Source organism: Macrobrachium nipponense, chromosome 5 (assembly GCF_015104395.2).
Source record: "Macrobrachium nipponense isolate FS-2020 chromosome 5, ASM1510439v2, whole genome shotgun sequence".
NCBI lineage: Eukaryota > Metazoa > Arthropoda > Malacostraca > Decapoda > Palaemonidae > Macrobrachium > Macrobrachium nipponense.
The window spans coordinates 71,984,338-72,002,448 of NC_061107.1; the positions used below are offsets into that span (position 1 = coordinate 71,984,338).

Below are 18,111 nucleotides of genomic sequence, written 5' to 3' on the forward strand. Positions count from 1 at the left end.
TTCACACTTCCACAAAACCAGGCGCTGTTACACAACAGTGTTTGTTCAGATTCCACAAAAACCACTAAATAGCACTAAATAAACTCTAAGAAATTTTAAATCTGAAATTTACAAATTACGAGTGACCATTCAATAAGTATGAAATCGTTACATTACTTTAAAATCAAAAGTGCTATGCAATGGAGAGAGAGAGAGAGAGAGAGAGAGAGAGAGAGAAGAGAGAGAGAGAGAGATGTGAACGCCTCGAGTACCTAAGATGTAATGAAATTCTCCCTTACGGAAGCTGGACTGGAGATGACACAAAACGTTTTGGGCAACAATTCTTTCTAGAAGCTTCAAAATCTTACGCAACTTTACATACAAAATGTGTAATCTGCACGTGGTTTTGACAAAGACATACGCGTATGAGACCAGTCTGTTCAGAAAAGACACGTACCGTACTCGACTCGATCGATCGAAGCAGAAGTCCCTTATCGTACGTGATGACAGAATCCCAAAACACAATGAAGACTTGAGGTCTCTAATCAAACGTGTTGACAGATTAGGAAAGCAAACGGAGATCTCGGAGTTCCTGTAATCTCAAGGAGATGAAAAGTTACTGAAACAATTCTAGCTTTGAACAGACAAAGAAAATCTCTCTCTTTCTACATTCTACGTTATATATATTCTTTTACATTATGTTATGCGAAATCTGAACACACATGTAAAACATCCTATCTCTAACCTATCTAGGAATCTGAAAAAACATTGCAAAATCTTATACACAATACTTTATACAGTCAAAGAGGGGAAATATGCATTTTGACAGTAGCAATATATATATTATATAATATATATATATATATCTATATATATTATATATGTATAATATATGTATATATATACATATGTATATATATATAGTACTGTATTATACATATCTCCGTAAAGCCGGAGTAACGTAATTATTTCAACAACTTTGTCATGGTCAGGGTCGTACCTGAAGGCTAAGATTATTATTAATGATAATTCCCATGAACAACAACGCAAGACCTTTCTCATTTGTCATTTTAGCGATGTTATTTTGTTTTTAAAGCGATAGGGAAAGTTTGTTAATATTTACTTTATAAACAGCTGATAGCCTTCAATGACGCAACGCTTTCAATTTTTTTGCGAAAAATATTAGGGAAAAAATTAGTAGTTAATGACCCTTTGTCCAAATTAAAAATAAAAACACGTCACTCCTTTGTTTATTCTTCTATTTTATACTTTTTCTCTTTTTTCCCTTTGCGATGTTAGTTTTTGCGTAATGTTAACAATGGACAATGTTGGTTTCATTACTGCATTACAGCCTGTAATGCTTTGTTCGATTTCTTCTGTCTCTTCCTTCTCCACTCGATTGTTCGCTGGCATGACAGTGGGTTTTGTCGATTTTGTCACGGTGAAGCCGTACTGACAGAGTAGTCACGTATTTCGATTAAGTAGATAAATTGACAAAGGCCACGTATGCCTCATGTACTGATTCCGGGGTTCGTCACGATGCAGGGGTTCGTTATAGTATACTACAAATCATGGTTGCAGGTCTACAATAATATAGGATGTGAGTATATGGTCTTTAATGGATATTGAAAGTTTTCGAACATTGTACGAGGTACAGAAAGCTTTTAATATCCATTTTAAAGACCATATACTCAAATGCTATATTATTGTGGACCTGCAACCATTGTCTTCATTTTCGACACGGAATACTGTGCGCACTACAAATCGTGTTGGTCACCGTACGAATAATCATTGAACGTCAACATTATCCTGAGGATATTTAAGGATATTCCCATATGAAATGGGGCGACATCATCTTTATAATTAATTTATACCTCGCGCGTCTCTTTATTATTATTATCGCCTGAGCCACTGAGGAATGGTGGTCTTCGTCAGCTCTTTGTTCAATGCCATCCGCTTCTCTCGGTAATTTTAAACATGACAAAGCCTCCGGTGGCCTTGAAGCAGCAAGTATCGCTTGAGAATATAGCCAGTGAACTTCTTTAAATCTATATATATATAATATTATATGATAATAGCATATATTATATATACTATATATATAGATATATATATATAGGTTATATAATATATATATATAATATATATATATATATATATGATGATTATATAGACTATACATATATATATATATATATATATATATATATATATAACAGATTACCAAAGGTGAAAAATAAGGGACGAGACGTCTATAGGCTCAGACCAGTTTCGACTTTATTTGACGTCAGTGGGTTGGAAATAAGGTCGTATTTGACATCAATGGCTTGGAAATGAAGTCGAAACCGGCCTGGAACTTCACCCCGTCTCCTATTTTTCACCTGTGGTAATGTTGTGATAAGTGAATCACGTGCCAAAGTGATTATAATCATATATGTGTGTAAGTGTGTGTGTGTACCTTTTTTCTCTTACTCGGTTTCCTGTGGGTGGTTCAGCCTAGTGTTCAGCAGATCTTCAGCTCATCTCCCTAGTTGCGACCCCCAACAGTCGTCCGGCTACTAGGTATGCAATTCACTGCTCAGGCCAAAAGAGACAATGGGATTATTAACCGACAATGCCCAAATCTGGTCCGCCTGGACCAGAAATCGAGCCCAGTGATTTACTCTGTTTAATTTTCCAACTTCTGGACGCTCCTACCTTCAAACGTAAACTGCATTGTACAGTGCATTCCCGATTGAAATAAATGGCATAATACGGGAGTGCTCAGATTATTGGAAATAATTCACTAACGCCATTCTGGTAATGAGGCATTTTGTCCATGCTTTCGAAAAAATTGTCGTGATAAACGTATGCAATAAGTAGATGAAAATTCGATAGAAAGCAGAGTAAGAAGTTTCCTCTGTTTGTTCATTTCTCAGACATGTTTTTCTTTATCCAGTTGAATGATCATTGGTATAAATAGCGCTCACGCTCGGAGCTTGATACGTCAGTGTAGTTTAATCAGACCACGATTGTAGCAACAGCGAGTTTTCAACGCACATTGTCTTTTAAGATCGCCATCAATGACATTGTCATCGTCCTCTTTATTGCCATTACTCCCGGTGCTTTTAATATTATTTATGTTATTTACGTCTATTCTTTCGTAAACGCCTTCCTAATTTCTTTCAGTGTTTTGAGGTATGCTATAAAATTATGTTATTCATTTGCTATTGCATCCACAAACTGCACCTAAACAATGATGAAATAGCATCATGTATCGTTAGATAAGCATTCTAAAACACGGTTCAAGCTGTACGTCACTCGGAGACTGAGCTCTCTCTCTCTCTCTCTCTCTCTCTCAATGCAAAATGAAAACTACAGGGCATCCAGCGTAGACCTATACCTGACCGCACTTGTCAGCCACTGTGATCCTCTCACGACACTATAACGCTTTTTGCAGTGTCAAGGGAGACTTGCATTGGTTTCAGAAGCGCTCGCTTGTAGGTGGCATGACTAGCAGAGATTGTTGAAAAGGAAATTGGCAAAAACGAGGACAGGATGTTGTGGCTGTCGGCCGGAAAGTGACAGTCATCTTATAAACATACTCGCAGACTCGTTGCGAGAAGAAAAATCTTCAAACCAAGGCAACTTGTATGTACGAGTCTCACTTAACAAGTTGCTTTTCAGTGGAGGGGCTGGGTGGGGGGAAGGGGGATTACGTTATGTTCTTACACGCACGAACGAAGCATTGGTGTAGGACTAGTAGCTTTCTACTCTGTGATTTGAGGCTGTAAAAGTGAAAAAGCAGCAGTGAAACCAACCTAATTCTATTTCTCAATTTCTACCGCTGTCGATAGCTTTAAAACGGTAATTGGAAGAAAGTTAGCTTAATGCTCTCTCTCTCTCTCTCTCTCTCTCTCTCTCTCTCTCTCCTCTCTCTCTCTCCTCTGTAAAGAATTTACACTTACATAATCGAATACACATGCGAATACAAACAAAACTATATCTAGGCTGAACGAAAGCAAGTCGCGTACACTTATGTAAGGACAGGTACGGTTATAAGGACCAGTGCGTATTAACATACAGAGGACGTAAACAGATAGTACCCATATCTGACCGTGAATACACACAAAGACATTTTTATCTGTAGCTCCCCCCAGGCGGGTCTAGGTTTATACCTAGACCGTGGTTACACCTTTCAAACCTACTCTCAGTGCCCATACCAGCGCTGAATGACTTAGTGTGTTTCATTGCGTGGTCGTTGGCCTAAGATCTATATTACATATTACTTATTATGTAGCTGAACAAAGGCAAAATAAAAAGGTTAGGCACATAATAAGTATGAGGACAATTACGTACGTCTGTACACGTAGTGTACTCAGCGCGTGGTTACCCACTTCCTCGTTCCCTTTTGTATTTTGCAAGGTATATAGAATAAGGGAGCTACTATATACCTTGGTATTTTGTACTAAGTGATTCGACACTGAACTTCATGCAGCGCTACAGACACATTGTTCTCCATTTTCGTGGGAATTCTGGAACACTTTCGGGGTTGATTCGACCAAATAACAGTTCATTTCGACTGCGAAATTTGAAACTCTCACCGAAATAGTAGGAAGAAGAAGGGTGACTGACAAACAAGGAAGGAAATCTGGAAGGACTGGTTGTTGATCATATAAAAACGTAACGCGATCTACCGTAACTGGTAATTGGAACCGTTCATTTCAAACAGAAGATATCAAACTCTTGGACGAGCAAGAGAAAGCAAGTTACAGAAAAGTGTAACACAGTCTAACAGGAAGCGAAAATGCGCAAAATAATGGGATAGAAAGAAAGGAGTGAGCCCGGCAACTAAAAACAGCAAAGTCACTCATTAGCGTTTCTTTTTCATGACGGTTCCGCAAATTATAATGGGTCGGTTCGTTTTGGACAACGCCCGCTTTCTACGACTATAGACGAGGCATAGCCTAACCCTACCCACGTTAAAAGATCACGCGGAAGCTATAAGCCGTACTCTCTCTCTCTCTCTCTCTCTCTCTCTCTATCTCTCTCTTCTCTCTCTCCTCTCTCTCTCTCTCTCTCTCTCTCTCTCTCTCTCTCTCTCTCTCTCTCCCCGCAAATTTCACCCAGCTGAAAGTGGGTTATATTTATTAAAGAATATAAATAACATGCGTTAGTGTTTTTTATGCACACACACACACACACAGACTGACCTATATTTTATCTGCAGGGTGACGTAACAGGTATTTTAAATAATCATAGGATCGCTCTTAAAATCACAGACCTACTGACAGACAGTAGGGAATTTAAAACTATAAAGTAAAACGACACTTGATTTTTATTATTCACCTCACCAATCTATCCGTCTTAATGTCTCTTATAGATCTTATCCGTATTATTACACGGTAATAACGACATTGTGTGAGATGATAGGATGTTGCAGAATCACTCTTGATGAAGACATGTCACTGATGAATTATGAACGAAAATAGTAGTCTTGAAAAATAAAACACTTTCTCTACAAGACTGGTGTAATAACTGCTCTTCCGTGTCATGATAATAATTATAACTCAAAAAGCATCAGCATCATCAGCTGCAGTAGTATTATTAGGATTAGTAGTAGTAGTAGTAGTAGTAGTAGTAGTACACGTTGAGATATCTATAAAAAAGATTAATTGATAGCTACGAAGAAAGACACCATACCAAATTATCTTTGAACATATTAGCAGACATGATTTTGAAATAGAAGTAGAATTTAAAAGAATAATAATAACAATCATAAGAAACCTTGAATTATACAGTTTTCATCAAGAATAATGGGATGAAGATATTAGGTTCAGTTCCCCCTGGCTATAGCCAGCTGATGTGATAATGTTTTCTATAATGAATTCACTGTTGCCATACGGTAAGGTTTCATGTAAACACAATGTTTCTTCATATGTAGAAGTAGATGTCAATTGATATATCGTCACAACGGAAAATTTTAAATAAATTTGCTTTTAAAGCATCCATATCTTGCAAGTTTGGATCGCGAGCACTGATCCACAAGTTTCCCTTCCAAAGAATTTCCTCTTTAGCGACTGTTGTGTCGGGCTGGTTTCGCAGCAGCGTTGCCAGCGATGAGTTACCTATCGCGAAACCCGCTAAAAACTAGCCAAGAGGTTTTAAAGTTAGGAGTAACTGTTCCAGGATTTTTTTGTTAAACGTTAAATGTGCGTCACTAATGCTCAGTCGCATACCCTGAAAGTACTTAGGTTAAGATTAGAATTTAATTATGAGCGGTTTCAGACTCGTTGAAAGGTTTGTCGTCACCTCTAAAGCACTTTCATGACCATTGTCACCTCTAGGTCAAAGAAGAATTAGGGTCATGGAAGGCAGTGGAAGGTTAAAAAGATGACCAAGAGATCGTGGGCGGGGATGAGGAAGGATTCTGTGTGTGTGTGTATCACGCTATGAACGCAGTGACTATTTCTCTTGTGAGGAAACTACGCTCATTTAAGCAGCTTTCACTTCTTTGAAGATTACATTTTTTAGTTTATATAACTAGTACAACTAATATGGTAAGGAAATTAATGATACGTCTTCCTAGTTTATCAATGGAGTTTTAAGGGAGTTCCCAGTGACAATATAATTTCACGAGGCTTATTCCTGGAATAGTAAACAAGTCATAGACATAAGGAACATTAAAAATAAAAGGAACCAAATGGAAAAAATATTTATACAGTGATTTCGGTTACTAATTTAGGGTATATAGGTCAGGTTTTTTTTCAGCTCACACTTGACTTATTCGGCCAACACACCTAGCTGACATCACACGCATTTGTCCTTGAGTTCGTTCGTAGTAATCACGAATTCAAGCGTGGTTAAGTTGATAATCCGATTTTCCTGTGGATTTTTTTTTTCTTTTTTTTTTTGCCATAAAAACGAATTTCCTCGTGATAAAAGTTTTTTATTTTTATTTATTTATTTATTTATTTTTTTTTTTTTTGGTAGAATCAGAAAATCATTAGATACGTCCTTTAACACATTTCAAAAAATTCATTGCTTTGTGTTGTTTTTCGGCCTCCAGTTGAAGGGGCGTGGCTAATTCAGCGCCGTCTGGAAAGGCTGCCCTTGGTTGTATGCACTTCATCTGTTGACTTTTCTCTCTCAAAACTCTCCTTGTTTCTCCCCCAAACACGCTTGCTCCCACGCGCGCACGATTTATTACATTATATCATATCTTCTTTCTTAAGATTAGATTATATCTTCCTTGATGACTTCGTTAACAGAGTAAGATTTTTGAGATGTTTCCTGAAACCAGTGACTTTGTACTAGATGCTCCAGACTTCACTACGTGCAAGTGCAGCTCGCCATCTGACCTCAATAGACTCATCTGTGTGCGAGCGAGCGCGCTCGTGTGTATGTGTGTGTGTGTGTGTGTGTGTGTGTGTGTCCACGCTTCCTGTTACAGGTATCGTTCAGTGTTTCGCACCCACAGGTTCGTCGGCTAGAGTAGATAGCGAAATATCTGTAACCAGTGAACCATTTTCTTCCACGGTGATGCTGCTCATCTTCGCACTCGTGGCGAAGAGGTAAGCTTTACGCAACGCGAATGAGAATCGTGACCACACCGAATGGCCACATCTATGCAGAACCGTATTACAGCACCTCGGCTGATAATCTGGGGCCGAAATTGCAATTTGCAAACAATCTTCTGTTCTGCATTTACACCTACACCTAGTCCCATTGCTTCGTCTCACAAAGCGCGTGAATCAAGTTATGTAACTTACCGTACCTTGCTACTGTCTTTAATTTACTCATGATTAGTCTCATGTACGTTTACGTTTCGTCAACGAAAGCATAATTCGTTGCACTTGTAAATAATCAAGGTGGTTATTATATAAAGAAAAATTCTATCATGAAACTTGAATCTCTGCTGGTCAGGCAATAATCCTCTGGTCTTCCTACACTTAGAGACGAGCTCCACCCATGGGTTCTTCCCCAGTACCATATCCCCCCTACGGCACCACCCCCGCCAACGCTTTACAGTTATGCGATATTATTCATTGTCACTCCATATATAGAATGGATAGATAGAACGACACTGAGGGCAAGAAAAATGTCTTACGCCTACACGAGTTTAAAGGAAATATACGATTCGTCGTATCACGAACTTAACTTGATTGGATTATGAAGGTTTTGCTGTTTTAATGTTATGTGAGAAATTTTTAATTTTTTTTAGTCTCGTACTAATATTGTCGTTTAGTTTTTTAGTCTCGTACTAATATTGTCGTTTAATTTTTTAGTCTCGTACTACTAATATTGTCGCGTTTAATCATTCATTAAAGCAGTGAAAAAATATATATACTCAGGGTGAGTATCAGTTTCTCTTGCATTACATTAACTGTGGATCATCCGGCGTCGCAACTGTCAGGGTTACTGACGCCTTAAATATCTCTTTTTAGAAATTACTGTTAAAAGTGCTGAGCACACATCTGGTCCTCGTGCAGTGATGAGTCTTCGTTCTTGATTTATGATTATGGCTATGAAGCCTGTGATTACACCCTTTCACTTCTCTCTCTCTCTCTCTCTCTCTCTCTCTCTCTCTCTCTCTCTCTCTCTCTCTCTCTCTCTCTCTTAGACATTATTATGCAGGCAGGAAATGTTGGGTGAATGGTGTGACTTTAAAGTACTAAAAGAAAGAATATAAATACTTTGCCAATGCCTCGCCCATTGTGTTCAAAGTCCAAATTTGCAGGCGTTTTCTCTTTACCTTATCAACATTAAAAATAAATAGGCAAGCCTTTACTTTGCTGATGTATTTGACAAAGGCAAAGTGAGGACTGTAAAGGCCTTGTTCGTTTGAACACACACCGGAGCTCTTCCTATTGGCCTTCGCTCTAGAAGCAGCCTCTGGAGTGTAGTACCACTGTTCACATCTCAGTCATTGTCATATCATTCTGCTTGACTGGAAATGAGGAAAAGTACCATCCCCACCTCTCTCTCTCTCTCTCTCTCTCTCTCTCTCTCTCTCTCTCTCTCTCTCTCTCTCTCTCTCTCATGTACGAGTATATCACTTTTTCGTTTTCTTTTCGAGAGATATTTCACTTGTATGCCAACGCCCAAAGCGAGAGTTATCACTTTCGTCCTTACCAGCTTGAAGGTTTATGTTTGTAGTTGATGTAGCTTAAAACCGATGGAATTTTGTTGTCTCATTTGGGGTTATTAGTGTACACCTTTATATTTCCTTGTGAGAATCGGAAGACACGTAAAGATATATGTGTACGGTACTGCATATACTCGCATGTGCCCCTAGGCATGCAAATATGTTTGCATATGTAGGAAATTCAGTCACAATACATAAGCTACAGTATATAAGGAAAAACGAGACAGCAGTCAAATATTAACTATCAGTTCAGAAAGCTTCATAATCTGTTGTCTCATATATACCTCAGCTGAAGGCTCATCAGTGCTACGCCCTCACCTCCTGACTAGACCTGTGAATTAGTAAACACTATTCACAAACATCTCCATCTCCCGTTCTCTTCGTGTGACCATATGCTCCCGTGTAAGAATAATACAATTATTCATTTCATCTTCCTTTTTTTTTCATCTTAATCACATTCACTATCCGCACATCACTTCCCATAAAGGAGAGTTAGATCGGCACTCTTAAATACCTGTACGAATTGAATATTCAGTCTACCACTTTTAATATATATATATATATATATATATATATATATATATATATATATATATATATATATATATATATATAGACTTTTGCTCTGAATATCGTGCTTTTGCATCAAGCTTCGTCGAGCAGAACGCATTCTAACGAATTTCCAAAATATTAAAAAGAAAATAAGGCAGAGAATTCGCTATCTAAAATCCAAAGTTTTGAATTCGAAAGAAGAAGAAGAGGGAGAGGAAGAAGAAGAAGGAGGAGGAGAATGGGGAGAGAAGAGGAATAAGAAGAACTGGAGAAAGGAAGGATGATGATGGGAGGAAGAGAGGGATGTGGATAAAGAGAAGGGGCGAGGAAAATGTCTCCATGATTTAACGGAAGCGGTACATTTACGGTGCATAACGCCCTTGCGGATGTTGCTGCTTTTTTCTCTCTCTCTCGTCTTTTATTCCTTTCTGCTTAGCAGTGAACTGGGGCGTATGAATTTACAGCTAGAGAATGCTAGTTTTTCTTATTTTTTTTTTTCAAAATGAGTCACCTCAGTTAATTAATGTTGAAAAGATAGCCCCGAGAGCGCTATGAATGTTTTAGGTGTTTAACTTCAGCTTTGTAATGCAGCATTTCGACATTACGATAGACGCAGGAACACTTATATTGCCTCGTTTTGCAATGAATAATTGGCTGATATATCTTTATGATATTTATAGCATGACTCATGCAGAGGCTGATGCGATGGGGAGTTGTAGTGTCACCAAAAAGTCCAAGATGAGAGAAATAACAGACAGGCAGACAGATGAAGAAGAGTTGGGATCGAACTCCAGAGGGTGGAATAAATCGTCTCTTGAGAGATGTGCGGTATATGAAGAAAGGAAATCATTCTTAATTTAATCACTGAGTTTCCTTTTGAATTTGCTGTTAGATATTTTTTTTTTACCTCGAGAAGACATTTTTATATTGTTTATTTTGGGCTTTTGAAAATACATTAACACGTATGAATACAATATAGGCCTACACTCACAGTACAAATATGTAGGTCTAGTGGTATTCGACTATATTATATATATCTATATATATATATATATATATATATATGTTTTTTTATATATATATATATATGTGTGTGTGTGTGTGTGTGTGTGTGTGTGTGTGTGTGTGCGTGTGTGTGTGTGTGTGTGGTAGGTTGGGGGTCGTGTATAGAGGCTATACAACAGAAAGTACTATATAATTTGCCTTTATACCTTGAAGGGGGTGGTGTATTTTTACCTTATTTGTGCATTTTATGGTAAACACTTCTCAAAACGATCCGTGATAATAATTGTTGCAGATGATATCTTATTAGGCTGTGAACTCTAAGCTCGAAAGGTGGACGCATAACACCTGTCATACACCACTAAAGTTTCCCAAACCAAGAATGCATTCTGAAGGTCAGCTTTGGACATGATGCAAGCACGCGGAATGTTCAAGCGGCTGAACAACGTAATGATAGGCTAATGAACAAAAGATGCATTATTTTTTGTGCCTCTAATTAGATTTGTCACTGACTTGGTTGGAAAACTGTGGTAGTAGGATTAATTAGATCTGCTGACCTTCAGTTTCGTCGAGTGTTTGAAAACTAAGAGAATTTAGTTGTTTAATTCCCTATAGGCCTAGTTTCTTCAGCTGGCGCAAAACGACCTTCGTCTGTTCGGTTTGATAGGAAAGTAAACATGAATCCGTAAACAAAATAACAAAGAGACTTTCTATAGTGTACACGCACCGATATAATAACAAAAAAACTTTCTATGGTATCTATGGTACACGCACCGATATGACGTATGCACGTGCGCTCACGATCACACGCCCAACACAGGAAGGAAATGGTGTTTTAACATTCAAACAGAGTTGCTGACCGTTTTAAGCCCTAAATTTCACATCCTAGGCATACGCTGTGGGGGAATCCTAAACGGCAAATAGGATGTATAAATATTTACGTCCTAGAATATAGTTTATAGTTTAATAAGAGATACTTACAGCTGACATTACAACTGCTAACTCGCGAGCGCGATGTCAGAAAAAGAGTTTATTTTGCTTTACCGTTTGTGATCATTTCTGGGAACGACCAGTTTCATTTAACTGTTTTCACTCCATATAGGTAACCTAAAGGTTTGATTTGAATGAGTATTGGCGTGTTTATGCATGCGTGAAATATTGTTCGTGTATATGAATTATTTTTTTATTTTTTTCCTAGGAATTTGTAAATTTGTACTATATATATATATATATATATATATATTATAGTTATTAATTATATCTATATATATATATATATATTATAGATATATATATATAATATATATAAATGTGTGTTTGTGTGTGCTCGTTTGTAAGCTTAACTAATGAGAAAAAGAAATACAGACTGCTTCAATGTCTGAATGAAATTATAGTCTCTTCAAATAATGCCATCAAGTTCAATGGAAATTGTACAAGAGAGAAAATATGCCTAAATAATATATGGTATATGTATATATATGTATGAATGATGTATGTAGCTCTGTATCTAAGTAGATTTACAATGTTTTAATAAAATTCCTCGATGACTTACGTGTCATGACGTCAACTCGACGTAAGGCCACGCAATCTACATGAATTTGACAATTACGATGCACATATTTATCTCAACAAAAATAACAATGAATAACCAATTTCTCTGAATTATGTTGGTTAATAGTTCGTCTCCCAGTGTAACGCTTTTGTTTTTTAAACAACTGGTAATGGGTTTTTTTTATCTATATATTTTTGTTGTTGAAAGTTGGGAAAGCGTAATATATATATATTAGGGATTCTATAGGATATATATATAGATATATATATATATTATATAATATGATTTTATATATATATATAAATGATTATATGTTAATGTATTATTGCAGCTTTGATAATGATACAGATGTCTTGAAACGTCAGCAATAGAGATATGTCGTTCCTGTGGACGTCTTACTCTACCCTTGGTCCTATATATATATATATATATATATATATTATATATATATATATATATATATATATATATATATATATATAATGATTCGCGTTTGGAACTTTCCCCATCAAATATGTCTCAAAACTGCCATATCCTAGTTTTGTGCAGTTTCACATCAGTTCATGATCATAAATGACGCTGTAGATAAAATGAATTCAAGTTACTGGGCTTAGTATCCCACAAGTGACAGGCGCCATGTAATGTCATACAGCTGATTAGTAGTGATTGTATGAGATGACAGCTTACTGTATTATCTTTTGTCTTATCTCGACTAATCAGGTTTTTGGTGTCTTTGGCATTTGTTTTTAAATTCCTTACTTAGTTAAGGTACAAAATATTATGAATGTGGCGGTAATCACTCATAGATTCTTACTAAATCACTTTTGTGAACTTCATACGAAATGAAAAATCGTAGTGCCGTCAGTGCACCTCACGGGATGCACTGTAGGCATGACTAAAGGTTTTTTGCAGTGTCCCTTGGGCCCCTAGCCGCAACCCCTTTCATTAATTCCTTTTACTGTACCTCCATACGTATTATATTTCTTCCATCTTGCTATCCATCCTCTCCTAACGCTTATTTCATTATTCAACTGCTTTGAGTTTTTTTTTCCTGCTGTTACACCTTTCAAACTACCCACTCTCAGTTTCCTTTACAGCGCTGAATGACCTCAAAGGTCCCAGTGCTTGGCTTTTGGCCTGAACTCTATATTTACTTCATGTATATATATATATATATATATATATATATATATATATATTTATATTCCAAAATCAAAAATCTTACGTCACGCGTCATTGCTAATCCAACCAGTTAGCGGTCCATATTTGGAGAGGCACAAACTTGGTATTCCTCTGACATAAGCACATTACTTCCTAATTGGACACTCGGCTGCTCATCATCGAGAGAGGAACACTTCGACGGGAGCGAAATCATTCATTGCTATTCTCGTGAGACCAAATTGATTCATTCGAGGCACATTAGCAGCTGTCAAGGAATCCGCATTAAGTTGGATGGTACACCCTGGAATACCCAGGGAAATATTCTAGTAATATAGTCTGATTTCTTGATAGTTTCATTTGTTTGATTAGGTATTTACTTCCTTGGAAATAAATAAAATAAAATACTACCAAATGCCTACTACCTTAGACAGAAAACCAAGAAAATTTGCGTCTTCTGTAGGTCCACCATCCCAAGTAGAAAAAGGTTCACGGTGACAAATTTATTTATATAGATATATATATATATATATATAGATATATATATATATATATATATATATGACTGGTAAAAAATGTTCTGTAACAACAGAATTCCATCTAATAAAAGGAGCCCATAAAAACACCAAAATATAGAGAGGAAAGTACTATATTTCAGAGACTGCTGTCTCTCTCTTCAGGTATATACCTGAAGAGAGAGACAGCAGTCTCTGAAATATAGTACTTTCCTCTCTATATTTTAGTGTTTTTATGGGCTCCTTTTATTAGATATATATATATATATATATATATATATATATATATATATATATATATTCAAAAGGATATTTCAATGTGTCCTGCATTTTGCACGTATGAGCAATGTCCTCTCTCTCTCTCTCTCTCTCTCTCTCTCTCTCTCGTGCTCGAATATAGACACCAAAAGGCATCTAAGATTAAGATTTTCTACATATTATTCACTCTTTATGACATTATCAGAGATAGCAGCATCAGGGGTTATGTGATACTAAAAGTATTTGGTTATAAGATTGTCTTTTGTAAAAGCGTATATGTTGAACAAATCGGGCAGTGGTCTAATGACGAAGTGCGAGTTGGTAGGAAAAAGGCAAGCAAAATAAATAAATAAATAAATAACACAGACACAGACAGAGACCACTTAGTAATGATCCATCAATAAAAACAATAGAAGTAACTCATCCTCAAAGGCAAAATCAAGAACTTTGCAGTTGATTTGCAAAGTTCTTTGCCTAAAATTATAGAAATTAAGATTTATTATAATTTATTCACTGTTTTAAATCGAATATATGTCTCTTTCCTGTGATTTCTTATAAGCAGGTACCAAAAGAATTATTGTGAGACTGTATGGACTAGTAAAACCAAGTGAAAATGACAACAAATTGTATAAATGTTTATCTATTTTTGATGGCTGAAATTGGAAATTTTGTGTATTTACACACTGGTAATACAAATGTGAGTCTGGAAAGCTTAATTATACAAACAACCACAACCGTTGGGACGTATGAAAGTGAATTTTTAACCAGCTAATCACTAGCCTTCAGAAAATGAAAGCTATTGTAGTATGATACTCCCTACAATGAAATTGAAAGCTTTGTGAACACTTGTTTCGTTCGTGGTGGTTCTGGCATACGAGCCGACGGAAATGTACAAGTCTACGCTCAAAATAAATAGATATATAAAATAAGATAGAAATAAAGTGAAAATATTCAGGTAAATAATATGCACTTTAGCCTGGTTATAGAGAATGTTGAAAACGTTTTATATAAAAAATAATACCAAAGAAACGTTTCTTTGCAACGCACGATCAAGGCCACCGAAAATGGCTCTATATTTATATGGGCTCGGTATAATGCTGCAGGAGCCACGGCCTATGAAAGTCTCAGCCGTTCGTGGTGGCCTGTGTTGTTGCGTTGCCAGAAGCACGATTATGGCTAACTTGAATTTTGAACGAAATAATAACTACTGAGGCGAGAGGGCTGCAATTTAGTGTGCTTGATTGGAGGTTGGATGGTGAACATGTCAATTTCCAGCCCTCTAGACTCAGTAGTTTTTAAATCTGAGGGCGGACGGACAAAGTCGGCACAGTAGTTTTCTTTTCAGAAAAGTAAAAAAAAAAAAAAAAAAAAAAAAAAAGACACTATGGAGGAAACCGAGTTGGATGGATAGAAAATGACTGCATGCACATATACGGAAAAAATATAAGCCTAGAATCTAAGCCCGAATAATTTAAACCAAATTTTGAAAGGTACAAGTAACAACACCAATAAACCTATTAGTAGAATATTAGTTATGGCGGACCCAATATTAACATTACTATCTGAAAAACGTAACTTGCGCCTAGAAAAATCAATGAGGATACTATAACTTCCCTAATGGCGGCCAAACACGAATCACCTAATTAGACTGCTAGATCAATAAATGACGCATTCCCGCCTGTCGTCAGGGTAACCCTTATCGTAACTGGGATTTACAGACTGTCTATTTAAGCAGAAATATTACACGAATAATGAATTTTGTCCAACTTTGTGGTAAAGGAGACGAAACCGGAATATATAATTCAGAGACCTCCTTGAGCCATTCACCGAAGAAGTTTCACTAGACTTAAGGACACAAAGTTAATAGAATGGTCTTTTGTGCACACGATAAGTAAAAGTTTAGATAGAACAAATATATGTGCAAACTTTGAGATATTTTTACTCGAAAACAGCTATGTCGTTGAAGAGGAATTATTCAAAATTACCATAACACTCCGAGTAAAGCTGCTTACATGATGTACCAAACGGAAACCGATAGGCCAATAGGCCTATATTGCCCAATTGGCTCCAAGCGGCAGTCTAATCTCAATTGTCTTTAAAACCTAACTGTAGTATACTACCCATCACAAAAGACTAGTCTTTCTTTCTTAGTTTTATGGCGCTTAACGTCTCCTTTCCCCTTTTTCTTTTTAATTATATTTACTTAACCTTACCCACTGTACCTCCACAACAATATAACCGTTCACCGTAAGAAAATATAAAAGACAGCGCTTGCTAACGAGCCACTTAAATGCAGCGATCCTAGAGGTCAAATCACCCATTACTTTAGCGGTGTCATCTGGGGGTCACGGGCACCAAAAACTTGAGACACGGAGGTCAGGAGTTCGCGTTCTTGTCGTCATTACGCTGGAGAGGCCTTTCCATTCTTTCTTTCTTTCTTTCTTTTAAGAGTCAAGTCACATAACCGCTTAATGATGGGTTCAGAAAGCTCTCTGCTAGTTTCGCTGGCAATAGGGGCAATAGGACTTAACACACTCTCTCTCTCTCTCTCTCTCTCTCTCTCTCTCTCTCGTGTGTGTGTCAATGTAACTGAACTGAACACATTACCTAATGGTTGCGTCTAAATTTCAAATACTGTTGCACTGGTACTACATAGATTTCGAACATACATGAGAAGTCTGTATTAGCCCGCTCACCTGTTTCTAATGCTTGGAATTCATTATAGGCATGACAAGACTTAAACCAAAGAATAATAATAATAATAAAAAGCACTGATTTTCGATACAGTAAGACGTGATAAACTCGGATCAACGCTACCAGTTGATCAGCGCGATCAAATAGCGTCTATAACGGAGAAGCCAGGTGTAGGTATCTAAAACATTTGAACGTTTTTGTCGATATAGCAGACGGAACACTGGAACTCTCCCCCACATGCTCTGTTGCATGCAAATAAGCAAGCACGAATATACTTGTTCATTCATTTGGAAATCTTGTGTACCGCAATATTCATGCTGCACCACGATTTGTTTTTCTCTTGATTTTCTCCTTTTTTTAGCTGATGATGTTTTTTTTTCTTTTGTTCGGAGTAACAGCCCATCTGTATTTATTACAAGTTTGTTAGACTTTCCCCTCCTCTTCAATATTGCACGAAAGTGCCCATGCTTGAGAATACCATAAAATCCACGTAAAGAAGGCGAGTGAAAACCGGCACTTGGAACAAGTAGTTTCTGTAGTTTACTCTACAATTTTCAAGTTCATTCTGAAAATGTAGAATAAACTACGGACGTGCTTGTTCCCTGTTTTCACTCGCCATCTTTACGTGGATTTTATGAAATTATGATATTCTCAAGTAAGTTCACTCAGAAAATGTAGAATAAACTACGAAAGTGTTCGTTCTAAGTCCCTGTTTTCACTTACCTACTTACTTGGATTTTATGAAATTATGATATCCTTAGGCACGCGGATTTTCGCGCTACATTGAATAGGTGGGGGGAATGTCTAGCAAACTTCTTATAAATACAGATGGCAGTCCTACGCTTATACTTGTTACCTGTTATTGCGAACAAAAACGAAATATCCCACGTCTTTACTTAGATTTTATGCTCCCCCCCCTCCCCCCCCCCCCCCCCTTTATTTATTTATAACACTTACGGCACTTGCTATTACCGCGCTTGTTTTAGCGTCCACTGGCGTGATTTTGCGCGAAAGACTGGCAACGCTGCGCAAGCGTCATCTGGTGGCCGCGGCCAGAGGCAGTAGTCAGTCAGTGTAGCTAGATCGGCGGAGGAGAGAGTGAGCGAGAGGAGAGTGTTAGCGATGTCTGTCATTTTAGTTTAAGTTATTCCCCCCAACCCCCGATGTGAGTGAACTGGTGTTCAAAATGCCAGTCAAACGATACAGACGAGATCAAAGTGAAGTGAGCTGTTGCCTGAAATATGTGATTTTCGGCTTTAACGTCATATTCTGGG

The 18,111-nt window shown here is 37.2% G+C and overlaps 1 protein-coding gene across 3 annotated transcripts in view; it reads left to right on the plus strand.

Moving 5' to 3' along the window:
• Positions 1-17,893: 17,893 nt before the first annotated feature.
• The window catches only part of LOC135215399 (tetraspanin-5-like), a 154,206-nt gene continuing 153,988 nt past the window's right edge, over positions 17,894-18,111 (plus strand). For all 3 annotated transcript variants that reach the window (XM_064249995.1, XM_064249996.1, XM_064249997.1), the window contains exon 1: positions 17,894-18,109. In XM_064249995.1, the coding sequence (XP_064106065.1) occupies positions 18,024-18,109 (86 nt within the window). In that variant the 5' untranslated portion in view covers positions 17,894-18,023. The remainder of the gene's footprint in view (positions 18,110-18,111) is intronic.